A 21,339-nucleotide genomic window follows, 5' to 3' on the forward strand; every position below is an offset into this window, starting at 1 on the left:
CACTCTATCACCCAGGCTGGAGTGCAGTGACCAGATCTCAGCTCACTGCAAGCTCCGCCTCCCAGGTTTATGCCATTCTCCTGCCTCAGCCTCCCGAGTAGCTGGGTAGTTTTTTGTATTTTTTAGTAGATACAGGGTTTCACCGTGTTAGCCAGGATGGTCTCCATCTCCTGACCTCGTGATCCGCCCATCTCGGCCTCCCAAAGTGCTGGGATTACAGGCTTGAGCCACCACTCCCGGCCGCCCAGCTAATTTTTGTATCTTTTTCTTTTTTTTTGGTCTAAATTTTCAATGGTATCAGTACAATGTTCAGAATTCCCTTTACTATCTTTTTAATGTCAGTAAGATTATAGTGGTGCCCTTATTTTTATTTTTAATATCAATAAGTTGTGTTCTCCTTTTCTTGATTACCCTTGCCAGGAGTCTATCAATGTTTTTATTCTTTTAAAAGAACTAACTTAGGACTCTGTTAGTTTTCTCTTTTGTACTTTATTTTAGGTCATTAAGTTCTTAATTAGTTCTTTCTGTCTACTTTATTTGGGTTTAATTTTCTATTATTTCCTCCCCCACACACCCCCACATTTTGAGATGGAAACTTAGGTCATTAATTTTTCAATCTTCTTTTATACATTCATAGCGATACATTTCTTTTAAGTACAACTTTAATTGCATTTCATAAGTTTTGATGTGTTATATTTTCATTATCAATGAACTAAAAATACTTTTTAGGCCAGGCACGGTGGCTCACACCTATAAACCCAACACTGGGAGGTGGAGGCGGGAGGATCACTTGAGCCCAGGAGTTCGAGACCAGCCTGGGCAACATAGTGAGTCCCCATCTCTACAAAAAATAAAAATAAAAAAAGCCAGGCATGGTAGCACACACCTGTGGTCCCAGCTACTCAGGAGGCTGAGGCAAGAGGACCAGTTAAGCCTTGGAGGGTCAGTACTGCAGTGAGCCATGATCACACCACTGCATCCCAGCCTAGGTGACGGAGCAAGATAATATCTCAAAAAAATAAATAAAAATTTTTAAAAACTGTTTAATTTCTATTGTGATTTCTTTTTTGACCCATAGGTATTTAGAAGACTAGTGCTTAATTTCAAACATTTTGAGATTTGGTCATTTACCATTTTTGTTTTTATTTCTAGCTTGATTCCACTGTGGCCAGAAAACATAGTCTGCATGATTTCAGTCTTTTGAAAGTTGCTAAGACTTGCTCTATGGCAAAGCATAAGACCAATTTAAACATTCTGTGTGGACTTGAAAAGATGTCTGTGTGAAGTCATGGTGTCCAATAAATAATCTGTATGTGTGAATTAGCTCATTTGTTAATTGTTTTGTTGAGATATTCTCTATCCTTGTGATTTTTTTTTCTATTTTTTTTTTTATGCTGAAAAACATGTGGACCAGGCACAGTGGCTCCTGCCTGTAACCCTAGCACTTTGGGAGGTGGAGGTGGGAGGATCACTTGAGGCCAGGAGTTTGAGATCAGCCTAGGCAACATAGCAGGACCCTCTCTCTAGGAAAAATTGAAAAATTAGCTGAGTGTGGTGGCACATGCCTATAGTCCCACCTACTCAGGAGACTGAGGCAGGAGGATTATTTGAGCCTAGAAGACCATTGCACTCCAGCCTAGGTGACAGAACAAGACCCCATCTCTTAAAAAAAAAAAAAAATTTATTAAAAAAATGTTAAAAGTCTCTCACTATGATTATGGATTTGTCTGTTTATCCTTTTACTTCTGTTAATTTAGACAAATATTAATTTTCTAGTAGATATAATGACCCTTTTATTGTTGTCACATGTCCCTCTTTATCTCTAGTAATGTTCCTGTCTTTTGATTAGTGTTTACATGACATTTTTTCATCCTATTTTTAATTTTTCTGTGTCTTCATATTTAAGGTATGTCTCTTTTTAAGCAGCATGTAGATGGGTTGTGTTTTTTATTCAGTGTGCTGATTTTTAATTAGTATATTTAATCCATTTACATTTAATTTAATATTGACATATTTGCGTTCATTTTTACCTTCCTACTTTTTTCTTATGTCCCATCTGTTTTAGCTTTCTTTTTCTATCCTTTCTTGACTTCTTTTGCATTAATCAAATTTATTTTGCTATTCATTTACCTTTTTATTAGTTTATTTAGTTATTTATTCTTCTTTTATTTTAGTGGCTACCTTAAATATATTACACAATCATTTTTGACTAAAAAGAATGTTATATAAGTTACTACTTTCACCACTTCACAGAAATGACTAGAATCTTAGAACACTTAAACCCATTTTGTCACTTGTGTTAATCATGATGTATTCTAATTTGACTCATTGAAAACCCTATAAAACATTAATATTATATATCCACTTACATATTCTTTTCATTACTCTTTTTTTCTTTTTGCATTTCCATAGTTCTTTCTGGAATCATTTTCATTCTCTCTTCAGAATTCCCTTACTCTGGATCTTCTGGTGATAATTCTCAGTTTCTGTCAGTGTCACAGATCCCCAGAACCAACCCAGATTTCATGATTCACTAAGGAGACTCAAAGGACTCAGCATATAGTCACACTCATGGTTAAGATTTATTACATCAAAAGGATATAAAGCAAAATCAGCAGAGGGAAAGGTTGCATGGAGTAAAGTCTGGAGGAGACCAGGCACAAGCTTCCAAGAGTCCTTCCTAGTGGAGTCACACAGGACACACTTAAATTCTCCAGTAATTTGAATTCTGATAAAATGTGTGAAATACTGTCTACCAGGGAAGCTTGTTACAGACTCAGTCCCCAGGGTTTTATTGGAGGCTGTTCATGTGGCACTTTCTGTCCAGCACAGACCAAAATTCAGACTTCCAGAGGCAAAGCAGTTGTTCAACATGAATCACATTGTTTCCACAAACAGTTTAGGCACACTCTCATTGGTTCTGGGACGGGTGAGAATCCCTCTTCTGAAATCCAAGTTCCCAGATACCAACCAAGGGCCAACCTTACAAGCAGGCCTTGCTAAGATAGCAGTCTCAGGCCTACTGTATTAACTCTTTTCTGCATACTTTCTCTATGGAAATGCCTTTATTTCACCTTTACTTTTAAAGAATATTTTCACTGGGTATAAGATTTTACACTCGCAGTTATTTTCTTTTAGCACATTAAAAAAATCCATTTCCATTGTTTTGTGGCTTCCATAGCTTCCGTTAAGAAGTTGGCTTTTTTTCTTTTTTTTGAGATGGAGTCTCTGTCGCCCAGGCTGGAGTGGAATGGTATGATCTCGGCTCACTGCAACCTCCACCTCCCAGGTTCAAGTGAGCCTCCTGCCTCAGCCTCCCAAGTAGCTAAGATTACAGGCGCCCACCACTATGCCTGGCTAATTTTTGTATTTTTAGTAGAAACAGGGTTTCACCATGTTGGTCAGGCATGAACTCCTGAGCTCAGGTGACTTGCCTGCCTCGGCCTCCCAAAGTGTTGGGATTACAGGCATGAGCCACCGCGCCCGGCTAAGAAGTTGGCTTTAACTCTTAATGTTCCTTCTTTAAAGGCAATGTATTCCTCACTCCCATCTACAGCTCTTTTTAAGATTTTCTCTGTCTTTGGTCTCACAATTCAGGTAATATATGCCTAGTTGTGATTTTATTAGTATTTATTCTATTAATACTTGTTATTCATAATGTTCCTTGAATCTGTGGTTTGATATCTTTTTTTAATTTTGAATAATGTATAGCTATTATCTCTTCAGACGTTTATTTTGCGTCAGTCTATCCCTCCTCCCCATTAAAATACATGCATGTTGAAGTTTTTCTTTCTTCTATACCTTATTTCATACATCTCTTAGGCTCTTCTCTGTTTTTTCTCTAGATGCTTTAGTCTGAATATTTTCTCTTGACCTTTTCTCCCATTTACAGTCCTCTCTTCATCCATATCCAGTCCAGTAAACATGTTAAATTTGATTTAATCTATTGACTTCTTAGGTTCAATTATTATATTTTTCAGTTCTGGAATTTCCATTTGATTTTTAAATTTATCTTAAAGTCGGCGCCTAATTTCTCTGCTATTCGGTGTCAAATAGAGGGCTTACATCCGTCACTTCTTTCTCAGATCTTAGGCCCTTATGTCCTGGTGATGCTGGCAGCCTTGAACTCAATGTTGGTCTGTCTAGTCCTGTGCAGTTTGCCAAAAGCTCTGCTTCCACTCCCACAAAGCTGTTCCCATCTTTTTGCAACAGTTCTCTCTTGTGAGAGTGTTTGGCTTTTACTGCTTCACTCAATCCAGTTGTTTGCCTTTGATTTTTTGGAGATTTATGACTCTTAATTTCTGGTCTGTCATGACCACCTCATCTTGTTTTCTAATTCTGTTGAGGCTTTAAAAACTAGAGACATGTGTTCTGTCATCTCTGAAGCTGTGATGTGGGATGGGAAGGGGCTGCCACCCCAGCTCAGGTTGATCCTATACTTCTTTCTGACCCCTAGCACCCAATAGGGTGCTTAGCACATAGCAGGCACTCGGCAAGTGGATATTTAGAATAAATATTGAATATTCAAAGAAAAAGGAAATGTTTACTGTAGTTCTGAAGTGTCTACAATTGGACAGTTTTTATTTGTGTTAGTTAGAAGACTCTCTCTTATCCTACATTTTTGTTCTCCACCGTGTTTTTGTTGTGTAAGTCCATTTTCTCTCTCCATTCCATCATCACATAACCACGCACTTCATTGCTTCAAGTCACAACCAGGTCTTCTGTGCTTGACGGCCACTCCCCCAGAGAGAAAAGGCAGTATTGCTCAGGTGATGTGTATTTCCTTTCCGTCACACACATTTCCTATGTTATTTGTCTGTTTTTAAAATCTACATTCATGCATGCTGCAGGGTTCCAAGCTTGAACTCCCCTTGTGGCTGGCAAAAGGACTTTTCGACAACAAGCGACGGATCCTTTCTGTGGAACTCCCCAAGATCTACCAGGAGGGCTGGAGGACGGTGTTCAGTGCGGATGCCAATGTGGTGGACCTCCACAAAATGGGGCCCCATTTCTACGGGTTTGGCTCCCAACTCCTGCATTTTGACAGTCCCGAGAATGCAGACATTTCCCAGTCTCTGCTGCAGGCAAGTAATGGGTGTGAAAACCTTTGGTGCTGCACCTGTCTCAGGAGCCAGCCCCAGATACTACTTTTACCCAGGACAGTGTATGATTTGTAAATTTAGTTTGTTATTATTCCAGGTCAGCCTACAGTTACACTGTCTTCCCATTATATATTATAGATATACACATACACACACACTTTGTTTTAATATGACTTGTCTGCTACTACTCATATTTGCTTGCTACAAGTTGAGGCCAGCAGGAACTCTAGGAAATGAGAAAAGGGTGATGATGGCCAGGTGTGGTGGCTCACGCCTGTAATCCCAGCACTTTGGGAGGCCAAGGCGGGAGGATCACTGAGCCCAGGAGTTCAAGACCAACCTGGGCAATATAGTGAGATCCCATCTCTATTAAAAAGAAAAAAGACAAAAAAAGGGTGATGGTGCATTACAGATGACAGGTACTTAGATACACAGTTCCAGGCCTGGTCTGAGGGTTCCTGTTGGAAATACAAGAGTTACTGGGTTATTTGTTTCCTTCCTTTGTTCTGGGGTTAGGGCTTGGCCCTGCCATGAACCAGCAATATGACTTGGTCAAGCTACTTGACCTCTCTGGACATCAATTCACCTGTAAGAATTGATGGAGATGATAATAGTGCCAAAATTATAGAGTTGTGGTAAAAGTATGTAACACCGTGTAATAAACAATAACTTATATTGTTATTGCTTTTCCAGGATAAAACAATGTTATACATCTGTTCCCATCCTTTATGGTATAACCTTATTTTAATTTTTCATAATTATTTTTTATTCTGTTACTGTTAGAAGAAACCATCATTTCTGTCTCTTGGGACAGAAGCATTTGCTACTAATGACTAATGACAATGCTAATAATGACAATGCTAATAATGACAAAAGTTTCTCAGGAAGCTTGCTGTGTGCTACCCATTTGCTAGGTGCTTTACATGTATTCATTGGTTTTCTTAACAACTTACTGGATTTTCATAACAATCCACTTCACAGATGAGGAAATCGAGGCTTGGCAATGTGCAATAACTTACTTGGGTGCTAGAGGGAATTCAGACCTCCTTCTGAGTCCTACACATCATTCTTTCTTTTCATGCCATTTAAATGTTCTGAGATAAAAATGGATATGACTTTGTGGGGTGTGAGGTCAACCCTGACTTCTCATCCTCCCTTGTTTTCCAGACTTTTATTGGACGTTTTCGCCGCATCATGGACTCCTCACAGAATGCTTACAACGAAGACACTTCAGCCCTGGTAGCCAGGCTAGACGAGATGGAGAGGGGCTTATTTCAAACAGGGCAGAAAGGACTGAATGACTTTCAGTGTTGGGAGAAGGGGCAGGCTTCTCAGATCACAGCTTCCAACCTCGTTCAGAATTACAAAAAGAGAAAATTCACTGATATGGAAGACTGAAGGCTGGAAGAACACACAATGGCTCCTTGTAGACGTATCCCTCCATGTGTCCTTGATCGGAGCTGGCTGACCTTGTACAGAACCAGAATCTTGTCCCATTTCGTGGCTTATTCCCTGTGGCCATAGGGAATTATAGGGAACTGGACATGCTGGAGGATGTGGGTGTCCCTGGCTCTGTGAGTCTTCCAGGACTGTCCCACCCTGCTGACCCACAGCCAGGCCCTTTAACCCAAAAACCCACGGCCAAGGAAAAATCAAAGTCCTTCCTAAATAAGAATCACTGCCATATAATATATCACAGTAGAGTTGAGACTGGGCTTCCTTGTATCTGGGAGTTTGGACAGCTCCAGATGTACAGTTTCACTGGCCACAAAGCACAGGTACAAACTGGGTCATCTTCGCCTGGTCACAAAATGTTCTCTCGATCTTATTTGCCTCATCTTCCTCATGTACCCCACCATGCTGGCCTGACTAAATAGCTCCTGCTGCCTGCCTGCAGGGAGTTACCCCAGTTTCCAAAAACAGTCGCCCAGATAAAGGAGGAAAAGAGAAAGGCAGACGAATAGCATGGCTTTTACTAAAGAAAAGATATTGGCCTCATACTCTATACTCAGGGCTTAATGAACTGGAATCTGCGTAACTCAGCAGTCAGCCCGGAAGGGAAATGGTTAAACAGCTTATTTTTGCCTCAGAGAGCCCAAGAGCACCCGCACACTTCTTCCACTCCCTGTCTAGAAAAGCTGTCAGGGAGTCATTTGGAATTGCAAAGTAGTTATTAAGGGGTGTTAACCAGCCTGCATTACATCCAGAAGTCAGGACTTGGTTGCTGACTGTGAAGGGCCCTGTTTTCGAAACCTAACATTGCAAGTGTAAGAGAGCAAGAAGGCTCCCTTGTGCTTTTCTTTCCTCTTCAGTAAATGTTGCAACCTTACTGCATAGAAGATCCCGGACCATTTACTGGAACCTGGTTAAGCAAGCACAAATCTCTTTTCCTGAAGATCAAGGATGCAACCTCAAGTTGAGAAAGAAACAGCATTACCTGGGCCCATTAGACCGTTCGCAGGGCTTCACTGCTTCCCCTCTGACACTCCACAACTAGCAAAAAATTGTCTTTGTCATTGGAAATTATAGAGGGATTTGGGTATCCAGATTGTGTAGATGCAAACTTAGATTGTCTTGATGCAAACTTAGAACCACAGCAATGCTTTTAAAATGCCTATTTTAAGATGGAATTGATGTTTTTATAATTTGATTTTAGTAATAAATGATGGACTTTGTACATGAATATGTTCTGTACAAGTACTCTTTCTGTCACTAGTACTACAGATAATCATCAAAGCTATCAGAATTTTGTCTTTGATCATATTTGACAGTAATGCACAAATAAATCCATGTTTTAGCAGATGCTCTTTTGCTTGTGTGGTACACATAAATAGGAGGTACATTCTCTGTAGGAGGGTGCTGTGTCCTAGGAAGATGAGATTTCTATTACTACCGCAGCATTTATATATAGCCAGGGCCCCAGAAACCATTCATAGAGCGAGAAAAGCATATTATTTAACTTTTGGCATCATTCTTTTCACACATAGCTTTATATTTAAAGTCAACCCTAAGTCTGCTGCCGTTTTTTCCTACTTCCTAAAAAAAAGAAATTCCTCGGGGGCCATGTGTCAGGAATATGTAGGTATTCATTTCCAAAATTTAGCCCCTATTTTACATTTCGAACAGATTATATTACACGTAGCTTGTGAACCCATTTTCACTTACAGATCTGCCTTCAGGCCTGTCGGACTACCCCTCTCCCCAGCAGCCCTCCAGTCAGTCGTTTGGATTTTTATTTGTTCTCTTCAAGAGGTTAATTTAAGGAAAAAAAAAAAAAAAAAAGGCCGGGCGCGGTGGCTCACGCTTGTAATCCCAGCACTTTGGGAGGCCGAGGTGGGCAGATCACGAGGTCAGGAGATCGAGACCATCCTGGCTAACACGGTGAAACCCCGTCTCTACGGAAAACACAAAAAATTAGCCGGGCGTGGTGGCGGCGCCTATAGTTCCAGCTACTCGGGAGGCTGAGGCAGGAGAATGGCGTGAACCCGGGAGGCGGAGGTTGCAGTGAGCAGAGATGGCGCCACTGCACTCCAGCCCGGGCGACAGAGCGAGACTCCGTCTCAAAAAAAAAAAAAAAAAAAGACACAAATGGACTCAAATACCAAATTGCTCTCAAACTCCACGGAGTAAATGTGTGCCATTTCCCCTGAAGCACTCTGTTCCCACATAACTGTGGCCTTATAGATAGAAGACCTCAGTATATGCAGGTTTTTCCCAGGGACAATGTGGGCTGCCAGGAGGAGTGGGGCAAGGCTCTGTCTCCTGCTGTTTGTGACTTCTGGATTTGGGTGGCTCTGGGCTATCCATGGCTCTCCATCTCCACACTGATGGCTCCCAAATTCCTATCTCCAGCTCGGATCGCTCCCTCCAGCTCCAGACTTGGATCCAGTCCCCTGCTTGATGTTCCTACTTCCCCGCGGCCTGCTCCTCCTCTGATCTTTCCCATCTCCATTTTTTACAACTCCATCCTTCCCTATTGCTCAGAACAAAAACGCTGTGTCCGCCCTGACCTTCCTTCTCTCACTCTCCAGATCTTTTGGGTCTACCATCAAATCATTTGCAGCATCCGGCCACCTCCACATCACCTCCGGTGTTGTCACTTGGGCCAGGCCCCTACCATTTCTTTTCTGGAGTTTTGGGGTCACCCCCTAACTGCGTCCCTGCATTCACCCTCCACTCCACCTTCAGACTCTTCTTACCATAGCAGTCAGAGTGCTCTTGTTAAAAAGTAAATCCAATCTTGTCGATTCTCTGCTCAAGACCCTCCCATCTTAGAGATAAAGGCTACCCAGTTATCCCAGCACACTTTGTTAAAAACTCATCTTTGAGCCGGGTGCGGTGGCTCATGCCTGTAATCCCAGCACTTTGGGAGGCCGAGGCAGGTGGATAACTTGAGGTCAGGAGTTTGAGACCAGCCTGGCCAACACAGTGAAATCTGTCTCAAAAAAAAAAAAAAAAAAAAAGTCATCTTTACTCTGCTAATCTGATGTTGAATGTCTTTATTGCTTGCATGGCAGAAATAATTTGTTTCTTATTTTAAATAAAAAGTCCACCTTCTCCGTAAGAATTCTGAGCATCTTACAGAGCTTCTCACTAATCTCTCAGCACCTCTGAACCCGAGGTTTCTGGAATACTGTGTCTGAACTAGTGAAACTGGCATGCAGAAGCACTGAGTGACTCAAGTTCAAACAGCAGTCAGTTCCACGCTGCGTCTGTCTGTTCTGTCCTGTCCTCCAATCCTTCAAGAAACCCCAAGGGAGCTTTTGATCTTTGTGCTTGAAACTATTGTGTCTATGTGAAAATGTAATATTTTAAACTGACCTTGGCAAAAGAAAATAACCGCAGAGGCCGTATATATATTTCTCAAAGCAGATATTTTTGTGTTCGGGAGAAAAATCTATAAAATGTAAGGTAGATGCTTAACTATAAGAATTTTTTTTTTTTTTTTTTTTTTTTTGAGACAGTGTCTTGCTCTGTCACCAAGGCTGGAGTGCAGTGGCGCGATCTCAGCTCACTGCAACCTCTGCCTCCCGGGTTCAAGCGATTCTCCTGCCTCAGCCTCATGAAAAGCTGTGCCACCACGCTCAGCTAATTTTTGTATTTTTAGTAGAGACGAGGTTTCACCATGTTAGCCAGGATGGTCTCGATCTCCTGACCTAGTGTTCCATCCACCTCGGCCTCCCAAAGTGCTGGGATTACAGGCATGAGCCACTGCACCAGGCCAACTATAAGAACTAGTCTAAGAAATGTAATTTCAACATTCCTTATCTAGTGAAAGCAACTTTTTAGGTCATTTTATTTTATTTTTTGAGACAAGGTCTCCCTTTGCTACCCAAGCTGGAGTGCAGTGGCCCAATAACAGCTCACTGCAGCTGTGATTTACGCCTTGACCTCCCAGGCTTAAACAACCTTCCCACCTCAGCCCCCCAAGTAGCTGAGATTACAGGCACGCGCCACCACGCCTGGCTAATTTTTGTATTTTTTGTAGAGACGAGGTCTCAGTATGTGGTACAGGCTGGTCTCAAACTCCTGAGCTCAATCAGTCCACCTGCCTTGTCGTCCCAGAATGCTTGGATTACAGGTGTGAGCCACCGTGCCAGGCCGATAAATTTCTAATATTGAATACACATAGAAACATTTGTTTAAAAGATAATTAAGTAAATGTTCTAAACCTAAGGAAAGGTATCTGAAAGCTGGAATTCCGTTGCTATATCTGTTTCTGTGTATGTGTGTGCGTGTGTGTGTGTGTTTCTGTTTTGCTAACTCTTGATATTATCCTTTTGAATGATATTATCCTTTTGAATTATCTGAAAGCTGGAATTCTGTTGCTAATTCTGTGTGTGTGTGTGTGTGTGTGTGTGTGTGTGTGTGTGTGTTGCTAGCTCTTGATATTATCCTTTTGAATGAGCAGGAGTAAATCTCTCATCCTTAATGGTAACAAATAAAATGTACAGTGAATCAAGGACAAGTCTGGAAAAATGTAGAGTCACTCTTTTCCGGAGAGCAAATGACTAATATAGGTGACAGGCCCAGCCTGCTTTTGTCTGAGCTCGTTCTGTTTTTTTAAGCTTCTGCTTTTCTGCCTAGTTAATCAAAGGAGACATAGTGCAGCCAGAAACAACTTGCTTGCCAAGCCACCTTACTTTAGCATAGCAGCGTTCTCCTACCGGGCTACACTGTCCCGTTGCCAGCCTTGTGGTCTGGGGAAAGCTGCAAATGAGGACACACCCAGAAGCAGAGATCTCCTTTCTGTATCTGCTTTTTCAAGATCAAGTCAAATCAACAAAGTAGGCATCATTTCATTCAACTTTTTTTTTTTTTTTTCTCGAGGCAGGGTCTCGCTCTGTCACCCAAGCTGGAGTGCAGTGGTGCGATTTCAGCTCACTTTGACCTCTAACTCCCAGACTCAAGCGATTCTCCCACCTCGGCCTCTGGAGTAGCTGGAATTACAGGCATGCACCACCATACCGGCTATTTTTTTTTTTTTTCAGTAGAGACAGGGTCTCGCTATGTTGCCCAGGCTGGCCTCAGACTCCTGAGCTCAAGTGATCCATCCACCTCGGTCTCCCAAAGTGCTAGAATTATGGGTATGAGCCACTGCCCGCAGCCAAACTTTTTATTTTAAAAATAATTTTAGATTTATAGAGCAGTTGTAAAGGTAAGACAGAGAGTTCCCATATATCCTTCACCCAACTTTCCCTAATGTGTTACATAATCATGGTACACTTATCACCACTAAGAAGTTAACACTGCTACACTTTTAACTAAACCATGGGCTTTAAGCAGATTTCACCAAATTTTCCATAAATGTCTTTTTCCTGTTTCAGAATCCAATCCAAAGTCCCACATTGCACTTAGAGGGCAATCATTTTTCAAAGCAAAACTGTATTAGACTCTTTGCTACATTAATTCAGTAGTTCAGCTTATTGGAAAGGTTTCATTGCATTGAGGCAGGTGCACTGGGGCCAGTTGGAGCTTACATAGGATTAAACTACCGGTAAGCACATCAAGAAGAGAGAGAGTATTTGCTTTTCTTTCTTTTTAATTTAATTTAATTTATTTTTATTTAGTTTTTTGAGATGGAGTCTTGCTCTGTTGCCCAGGCTGGAGTTGCAATGGCACAATCTCAGCTCACTGCAACCTCTGCCTCCCAGGTTGAAGTGATTCTCCTGCCTCAGACTCCTGAGTAGCTGGGATTACCGGTGTCCGCCACCACACCTGGCTAATTTTAGCATTTTTAGTAGAGATGGGGTTTCGCCATCTTGGCCAGGCTGGTCTTGAACTCCTGGACTCAGGTGATCCACCTGCCTCGGCCTCCCAAAATGCTGAGATTACAGGCATGAGCCACTGTACCTGGTCAAATATTTGCCTTTCATTGAAATTTTTACTTTTCGTCTAGTACTTGCAACTGACAGAAAAAGGCCTCTGATTTTACTTAGAACTTTTAGCATTCTTTCTCTTTGATAGCAATAACTTGATTTCCTCCCCCTTTCTCTTCTGGCACTCTCTAGCTAATTTTCTCTGTGTCTAAATGAGTTTAAAACAAGCATGGCTTTCTACACCAACATGATAGTGTCAGCATAGCTCTGAAGATAGTGCCTGGGAACTGCCAGTGTTTCAGAATTCATAATGGAGCACATGGAATCAGTTCATCCTGCAAACATCTCCCAGCCGTGGCTCAGGACAAAGAAAAAATCAGGCCGAGCGAGGTGGCTCTCGCCTATAATCCCAGCACTTTGGGAAGCTGCAGCAGGAGGATAGCTTGAACCTGGGTGTTTGAGACCAGCCTGGCCAACATGGTAAGACCTTGCCTCTATAAAAACTAAAAAATTAGCTGAGCATGGTGGCTCATACCTGTGGTTCCAGCTACTCAGAAGGCTAAGATGGGAGAACTGCTTGAGCCCGGGGAAGTTGAGACTACAGTGAGCAGTGTTAGCGCCACTAAACTCCAGCCTGAGTGAAGGGAGTAAGATCCTGTCTCAAAAAAAAAAAAAAAGAAAGAAAAGGAAAGAAGAAAGAAAGAAGAAAGAAGAAAAGAAAGAGAGAAAGAGAAGAAAGAGAGAAAGAAGAAAAAGAAAAAGAAAGGAAAAAGAAAGAAAGAAAGAAAGAGAAAGAAAGAAAGAAAGGAAAGAAAGAAAGAAAGAAAGAAAGAAAGAAAGAAAGAAAGAAAGAAAGAAAGAAAGAAAGAAAGAAAGAAAGAAAGAAAGAAAGAGAAAGGGAAAGAGAGAGAGAAGGGAAGGAGGGAGGGAGGGAAAAGAAAGAAAGGAAGAAAGAAAGAAAGAAAAAGAAAGAAAGGAAGGAAGGAAGGGAGAGAGAGAGAAGGGAAGGAGGGAGGGAGGGAAAAGAGAAAGAAAGAGAAAGAAAGAAAGAGAAAGGAAGGAAGGAGGGAGGGAGGGAAGGAGGGAGGGAAAGAAGGAAGGAAGGAAGGGGAAGGGAGGAAGGAAGGAAGGGGAAGGGAGGAAGGAAGGAAGGAAGAGAGAAAGAAAGAAAGAAGAAAGACCCCAGAGTTTCAAGCCTTTACAACGCTTTCTGCTCCTGTATCACCCTTGAGAGGGAAGTTTATTTCCAGGTTTAAAAAAAAAAGTGTATTTGATTCTCACATGACTTGTATGTCTCCTTTTGTACAACAAAAATTCTTCCTTGAGGACATTTTCTTTTCTTTGGACACAGGAAAGCAAACAGGTAGCTAAGGAGTATAGATTCAAGTGCAGCAAATAAATGAGGCACATACAAGAAAGTGTCATTCATTGAAGGGAAAGTAGCTGGGTGCGGTGACTCACACCTGTAATCCCAGCACTTTGGGAGGCTGAAGTGGGCGGATCACTTGATGTCAGGAGTTTGAGACCAACCTGGCCAACATGGTGAAACCCTGTGTCCACTAAAAATACAAAAATTAGCCAGGCGTGGTGGCGTGGGCCTGTAGTTCCAGCTACTTGGGAATCTGGGTCACGAGAATTGCTTGAACCTGAAAGGCAGAGGTTGCAGTGAACAGAGATCACACCACTGCACTCCAGCCTGGGCCGCAGAGTGAGGAAGAGTTCGTCTCAAAATAAAAAAATTTAAAAAAAAGGAGAAGAAGAAGAAAGGAAAGTCTGCTTAAGATTTGTTTTGAGGCTTGTTAGACTGGAGGCCGACACTGGTATTAAAAGCCAGCATTGCCAGTCATGGAGGAGAGAGATGACAGTGGTTGTTCCCAGAGAGCGGCCTTATCTTAATAGGACAGAGAGGACTTGGCACTCAGCTATCTCTTTGGTTTAGGAGCAGAACATTTTAAAAACTGTTTCAAAGGACACTTGTTTTCTAATTTAGCATTTCATGTTCACTCTGATTTCTTTATCTGAGATGCTAAGTAAACATGAAGTAATGTGCTTCTTTTTATGTATTTATTTATTTATTTTGATTTATTTACTTTTTTGTTTTTTTTGAGATGGAGTCTCACTCTGTTTCCCAGGCTGGAGTGCAGTGGCACGATCTCGGTGTACTGTAACCTCCGCCTCCCAGGTTCAAGCGATTCTCCCGCCTCGGCCTCCTGAGTAGCTGGGACCACAGGCATGAACCACCATGCCAGCATGCTTCTTTTTAAATAGTTCAGCAGTCCAAGAAGCATTTTCCCAGGTTTTGAGCCAGCTCAGACCTTGATCAACATTTCAGAGGATCCTACAGCCTGAATTCCTAGATCATTTCAAAGATTTTTAGGGAGGGGGGGAGCCATATAACACATCACGCTTGTGTATGGCCAGGATTGAAAATCCAGAAGGCATTTTTTCAAAAGAAATCGATAAAAACTAAAACCTCATTCCATTTTCAAAGACTCTAATTTTCATAGACAAAGCAATCCTCCCACCTCAGCCTCCCAACTAGCTGGGACTACAGGTGCATGCCACCACACCTGGCTTATTTTATTTATTTAGAGACAGGGTCTTGCTATATTACCCAGGCTGGTCTTGAACTCCTGACCTCAAGAGATCTTCCTGCCTCAACCTCCAGGAGTCACTGGGATTACAGGCATGTGTCACTGTGCCTGGCTAATTGAAAAAAAAAAAAAAAATTAAAGAGCCTTTGTGATTTTGAAGAGCTCCTCTGCCACTTCAAATTAAAAAAAAAAAAAGAAAGAACAATGTGTCACAGGTTATTGTATTCATATCTGTAGAAAGAACAAAGTGTTCAGCTGAGTTAAATGGAGATGAAACTATTGCTTTGCTTAATTACAGTTCATGCACACCCACCTCCTCATGTCATCCATATGATGTGGCACAGTCCCTCAGGGACTCACGTCTCAGAGCAAACCTCACAGGAAAGAGGTTACGTCTTCAAGCTCCTGACAGTCATTCACTGCAAAATCAAATAAACTAATACAAGGGTAGCCACATGGTGGAGGCTGTGGAGATGTTATCAAATCTCCCTAAACTGGGAGCTGCTATGCAGCGGCTCAGAAATCATAGCCTAGAGTCGAAGGGGCCCAGAAGGATGAACTATTCCGGGGCTGTTAAAAATATGTATACTTTTTGGCCAGGCACGGTGCCTCATGCCTGTAATCCCAACACTTTGGGAGGCCAAGGCAGATGGATCACCTGAGGTCAGGAGTTCGAGACTAGCCTGGCCAACATGGTGAAGCCCTGTCTCTACTAAAAATATAAAACTTAGCTGGGTGTGGTGGTGTGCGCCTGTAGTCCCAGCTACTTGGGGGGCTTAGGCATGAGAATTGCTTGAACCTGGCTGGCAGAGGTTGCAGTGAGCCAAGACTGCACCACTGCACGCCAGCCTGGGTGACAGAGTGAGACTCGGTCTTAAAAAATATATATATAAATATATATATACACACACACATATATATACAGACACACACACACACATATATACACACGCATATATACACTTTTTATTATTTTATATTTGATACATGCCAAAGAATATACGTAACATATCTGTGTGTTATGAAGTGGTGTAATACAATGAACACCCACCAACTTTCCACTAATTTAAGTTGAGAACATGATCATTGCTTCCTGCACAGTTTCTCTGCCACCCTCTATCCCCAGAGTAATCACTATCCTGGATTTTATGTTTATTACTTCCTTAGTTTTTATATCTAGTGAATATATTATTTTGGTGTTTTTGTTTTGTTTTGTTTTGAAATGGAGTCTTGCTCCATCACACAGACTGGTATACAGTGGCATGATCTTGGCTCACTGCAAGCTCTGCCTCCCGGGTTCAAGTGATTCTCCTGCCTCAGCCTCCCGAGTAGCTGGGATTACAGGCATATGCCACAATGCCCAGCTAATTTTTGTATTTTTCGCAGAGACGGGATTTCACCATGTTGGCCAGGCTGGTCTCAAACTCCTGATCTCGGATGATCCACCTGCCTCGGCCTCCCAAAGTGCTGTGATTACAGGCATGTGCCACTGTGCCCGGCCTGATATTTGGTTTTTGGTTGGTTGGTTTGTTTTTGAGACAGATTTTTACTCTTGTTGCCCAGGCTGTAGTGCAATGGTGCAGTCTCAGCTCACTGCAATCTCTGCCTCCTGAGTTCAAGCGATTCTCCTGTCTCGGCCTCCCAAGTAGCTGGGATTATAGGCGTGTGTCACCATGCCCGGCTCATTTTTGTATTCTTTTAGTAGAGACAGGGTTTCACCGTGTTAGCCAGGATGGTCTCAATCTCCTGACCTCGTGATCCACCCGCCTTGACCTCCCAAAGTGCTGGATTACAGGCATGAGCCACCACGCCACGCCTGGTTTGTTTTCGAACTTGGTAAAACTAAATTCCTGTTGCATGCAGTCAGCTGCATCTTGCTTCTTTCACTCAATTTTAATTTTCAATCGCGTCATCGCAGCTCATTTTTACTGCTGAATATTATTCTATTGTGGGAACATGTCACAACTTCTGAAAGTGTTCTCTTATCAGCAGACATTTGGTCCATTTCCAGGCTTTTTTTCTATTACAAACATTGTCACTGTTCAGATTCTTACATAGCACACATTTCTCTGGGATGAACACCCAAGTGAAAGTGCTGGCTTATAGGGTCTGCCAGTGCTCTACTTCACACGCTACTGCCAAATCACATGACTTTATTCACTCATCAACAGTGTACAAGAGTTTCTGGCCGGGCACGGTGGCTCATGCCTGTAATTCCAGCACTTTGGGAGGCCAAGGCGGGTGGATCACGAGGTCAGGAGATCGAGACCATCCTGGCTAACACGGTGGAACCGTCTCTACTAAAAAAATACAAAAAATTAGCCGGGTGTGGTGGCAGGCGCCGGTAGTCCCAGCTACTCAGAGGCTGAGGCAGGAGAATGGCATGAACCAGGGAGGCAGAGCTTGCAGTGAGCCGAGATCGCGCCACGCACTCCAGCCTGGGCGACAGAGTGAGACTCTGTCTCAAAAAAAAAAAAAAAAAAATCCATTATTAGAATTTTTTTTTTTTTTTTTGCCAATTTAATGGGTATAAAAAATATCTCATTGCGGCCAAGCACAGTGGCTCACACCTATAAATTCTCACTACTTTGAGAAGCCAAATTGGGAGCATTTCTTGAGACCAGCCTAGGAAATATAGCAAGACCCCCATCTTTACTTAAAAAAACAAATTAGCCGGGCATAGTGGGATGCGCCTGTGGTCCCAGCTACATGGGAAGCTGAGGCAGGCGGACTGCTTGAGCGTAGGTCAAGGCTAAAGTGAGTCTTAATCATACTACTGCACTGCAGCCTGGGTGACAGAATGAGACTCTATCTCAAAAAAAATTATATATATATATAAATTTGTATATATAAATGTGCCTCTGATTTTCATTTTTCTAAGTACTAATGAGTTGCACATTTTAAAATACATTCATTGGCCATTTATGCTTCCTCTTTTGTGAAATGCCTGTTTACTTGTTTTGCCCATTGTTCTACTGGTTTACAGGTGTTCTTTCTTTCTTTTTTTTTTTTTTTGGAGACAGAGTCTCGCTTTGTCACCCAGGCTGGAGTGCAGTGGCTCCATCTCAACTCACTGCAATCTACACCTTCCAAGTTCTAGTGATTTTCCTGCCTCAGCCTCTTGAGTAGCTGGGATTACAGGTGCCTGCCACAACACCCTGCTAATTTTATATGTATTATCTCATTTAATTTCCACAAAAACCCTAAGAGATAATTATTGTTATCCCTATTTTACAAAGAAAGAAATAGACACAGTGAGGTTAAGTGTGTGCCCAAGGTCACACAGTAACAAGTGCTGGGCCCAGGGCTGGAACCCAGGTCGGGCTGATCCTGAGATCCAGCTCTTCCCTGCTCTGCTCCACTGTGCACTGAGCAACAGAGCAGGCCAGGGCAGCCCTCTTCCCACTGCACTATCAGGTGTCTCTCTCTTCAGTCCTGGTCCTCCCAACACCGTTTCTATAGGTCTCGCCATCCCCTCTTCCCACCGCACTATCAGGCGTCTCTCTCTTCAGTCCTGGTCCTCCCAACACCGTTTCTATAGGACTCGCCATCCCTTCTAAGTGTCTCCTTTGGAAAAATTGGCCCAACTATGCCTATGTCATATAACCATTATCTGCAGTAAAAACAGGACTCCTCTTTCTGTTTCAAAACACCGTTCATGTCATTGACAACCCGTGCTCATTCCCGAGATTGCAAGCTGCTATTTTTGAAAAGTTATTTTGCATGGCATTTTGCCTCAGGGGCCCTTGGTCTGTTTAATCTGGGTATCTCAGTTGGCAGAACACCGCGTGGCTCTGCGGATTGATTACATGTGTCTAATCACACAGCAGCTCTGGCTGCTACAAAAACTCCCTTGCCTCCTTCTCTCTGCCTCGCCCCCAACTGCCTTGCTCAAAACAGGTGATGGGTGGCTCATGGTTGGTTCAGAGGAAGGGAGATTAAGAGACAGCAGAGGCTACACAGTTCAACCAGTCCCTGTAGGGCAGGCTTGGCTGTTTTCTGGCTGCTTCTGCTGTGAATTTCACTGACAGCAGAAATTAATCCCACTCATTCACTCATTCATTCGCCCCTCCAGTGAGGGTCTGAAGTCAGGAGCGGAATGGTCAACCCTCCCTGCCCTGTGGAGTTTACACTGTAAAGGGCAAGGCAGACTATAAACAGGATTGCAATGAGATCTGTGAGGTGAATTAAAGGGCATGTGTAAATAAAGACAGAGTCTCGCTCTGTCACTCAGGCTTGAGTGCAGTGGCACAACCCTAGCTCACTGCAGCTTTGAACCCCTGGCCTCAAGTGATCTCCACGCCCCAGCCTCCCAAGCAGCTACTTGGGAGTGTGCCACCTCCCAAGTACAGGTGTGTGGCTACAGGTGTGTGCCACCGTATCTGGCTAATTTTTCTTATTCTTAATTTTTATAGAGATGAAGTCTCACTACATTGCCCAGGCTGGTCTAGAACTCCTGGCTTCAAGCAATCATCCCACATCAGCCTTCCAAAGTGTTGGGATTACAGGTGTGAGCCACTTTGCCCAGTTTTCGGGGACCTTATTTAAATAGTAAGTCCAAAGAGGGGCTCTCTGAGGAAAGATGCAGAGCTGGCTGGGTGAAAAGCCCAGAGGAGGTCATCATTCCAGGCAGTGAGAGGAGGTCCTAGGTCAGGAAAAGATGAGAGGTGTGTGACTTGGGTGGCCTGTCTTAAGGAACAAAAGCAGGCCTGGGTGGCAGAGGTGTGGATAAGAGTGACAGGAGATGAGGGAGTGGGGAGGAGGCAGAGAGCAGATCCTTTGAGGGGTGAATATGATAGAGCTGGCCCTAGGGGTAGAACTGACGGTCAGGGAGTGGGAGGACATTATTAGATCATCACAAGTGTGAGCCCAGGACGGGCCATACAGATTGCCCTGAGAGCTGTTGGCAGGGCCACCTTCCAAGTCAGGTTGTGTGTGACTGGAGGGCCTCTGGGGAAAATAACATTTAAGCAAAAGTCCCTAATAGGAACTGGCCACAGTGACTCATGCATGTAATCCCAGCACTTTGGGAGGCCAAGATGGGTGTATCACTTGAGGTCAGAAGTTCGAGACCAGCCTGGCCAACATGGTGAAAACCTATCTACACTGAAAATACAAAAAAATAGGCATGGTCTGTAGTCCCAGCTACTGGGGAGGCTGAAGCAGGAGACTCACTTGAACCCAGGCGGTAGAGGTTGCAGTAAGCCCAGATCATGCCACTGCACTCCAGCCTGGATGACAGAGCAAGACTCCATCTCAAAAATAAATAAATAAACCCCATAATAGTGGTTCTCAAAGGTGTAGTCCCCAGACCAGCTGCATCAGCACCACCTGTGAATTTGCTAGAACTACAGATTCCAGCGCCCACCCCAGACCTACTGAGTCCTCCAGAGCACAGAGGATGGAGCCTAACACGCACTCCATTCATGGCCTGCGAAGTGCAAGCTGTCAAGTTCCAGAGTGTGCTGGCATGTTAAGATGCACAGAGTCGTGTCGTGGGGACACACCCTAGCCAGCGGGTTGTACCCACCCTGGCGTGGAACGAGGACAGGGCCCCGCTCCGGTGGGTTTAGCTGATTTCAGGGTGCCAGGGTAGAAACAGAAATGTGTCTGCACAGCCGTGCTGGGTGAAATTTCACACTTGGCAAGGTGTGAACAGAATTAACATTTGCTGGAGCAGGTTAGAAGCCTTTAGACTGACTGTGAGTTACAAAATCAGGCAAAGAAAGAAAAAAAAAGGAAGGGGGAAAATTAGGTGACCTTCAACCGCATTAACTCAAGCCCAGCTGCAGAGGATGTTACCAAATTATCCGCTAAGAAAACCTACCCGGGGCTGAGAATAAGCCTGAGACTTCAGCCCCCAGGGGTCCTTTTGAAAAGAAAGTTCTCCGCCTGAGAACAGCTGCTCACAAGAAAGCGCCTCCTCCACAGTGCCTGCAGAGCATCAGGCCTCGACACCTTAATTGCTCCGATAGAAACAAGCTAATGGGGTTTTAATAAAAATAGAACCCAAATAGGCGTTGATCCCCTATTTTTTGCAACCAGAAGCACTGCCACTGTTTCAGTGCCATCGGTGCTAGCCAGGGGGGCTCTCCTTCATACCGCCGAACCCTGGTGAGAATTAAATAAAGAAAACAAGCTTATGGATTCAATATTTTGAGAGCTTCAACAAAAAGCAGAACTCTGTCAACAACAGCCTGGTTTATCCTAGGTCCAGGGAAAAACAGGTCAAGACACGTGCTCCAAATCACTAAAGGCAATAAAAGCTTGGCACAGGTGGGGGTGCTGGGGGTCCTGCTCCCCAGCACGGGAGTGAACAGGACA

General features: G+C 43.3%; 1 protein-coding gene across 5 annotated transcripts in view; it reads left to right on the top strand.

The window, feature by feature from the left end:
* Positions 1–7,902, top strand: part of GINS3 (GINS complex subunit 3) — a 69,362-nt gene extending 61,460 nt beyond the window's left edge. For 3 of the 5 annotated variants that reach the window (XM_077983778.1, XM_077983779.1, XM_077983777.1), the window contains 2 exons: positions 4,851–5,084; positions 6,270–7,902. In XM_077983778.1, coding sequence (XP_077839904.1) covers positions 4,851–5,084; positions 6,270–6,500 — 465 coding nt within the window. In that variant the 3' untranslated portion in view covers positions 6,501–7,902. 5 annotated transcript variants of the gene reach the window in all.
* Positions 7,903–21,339: the final 13,437 nt, after the last annotated feature.

This window comes from Macaca mulatta, chromosome 20 (assembly GCF_049350105.2).
Source record: "Macaca mulatta isolate MMU2019108-1 chromosome 20, T2T-MMU8v2.0, whole genome shotgun sequence".
Classification (NCBI taxonomy): domain Eukaryota; kingdom Metazoa; phylum Chordata; class Mammalia; order Primates; family Cercopithecidae; genus Macaca; species Macaca mulatta.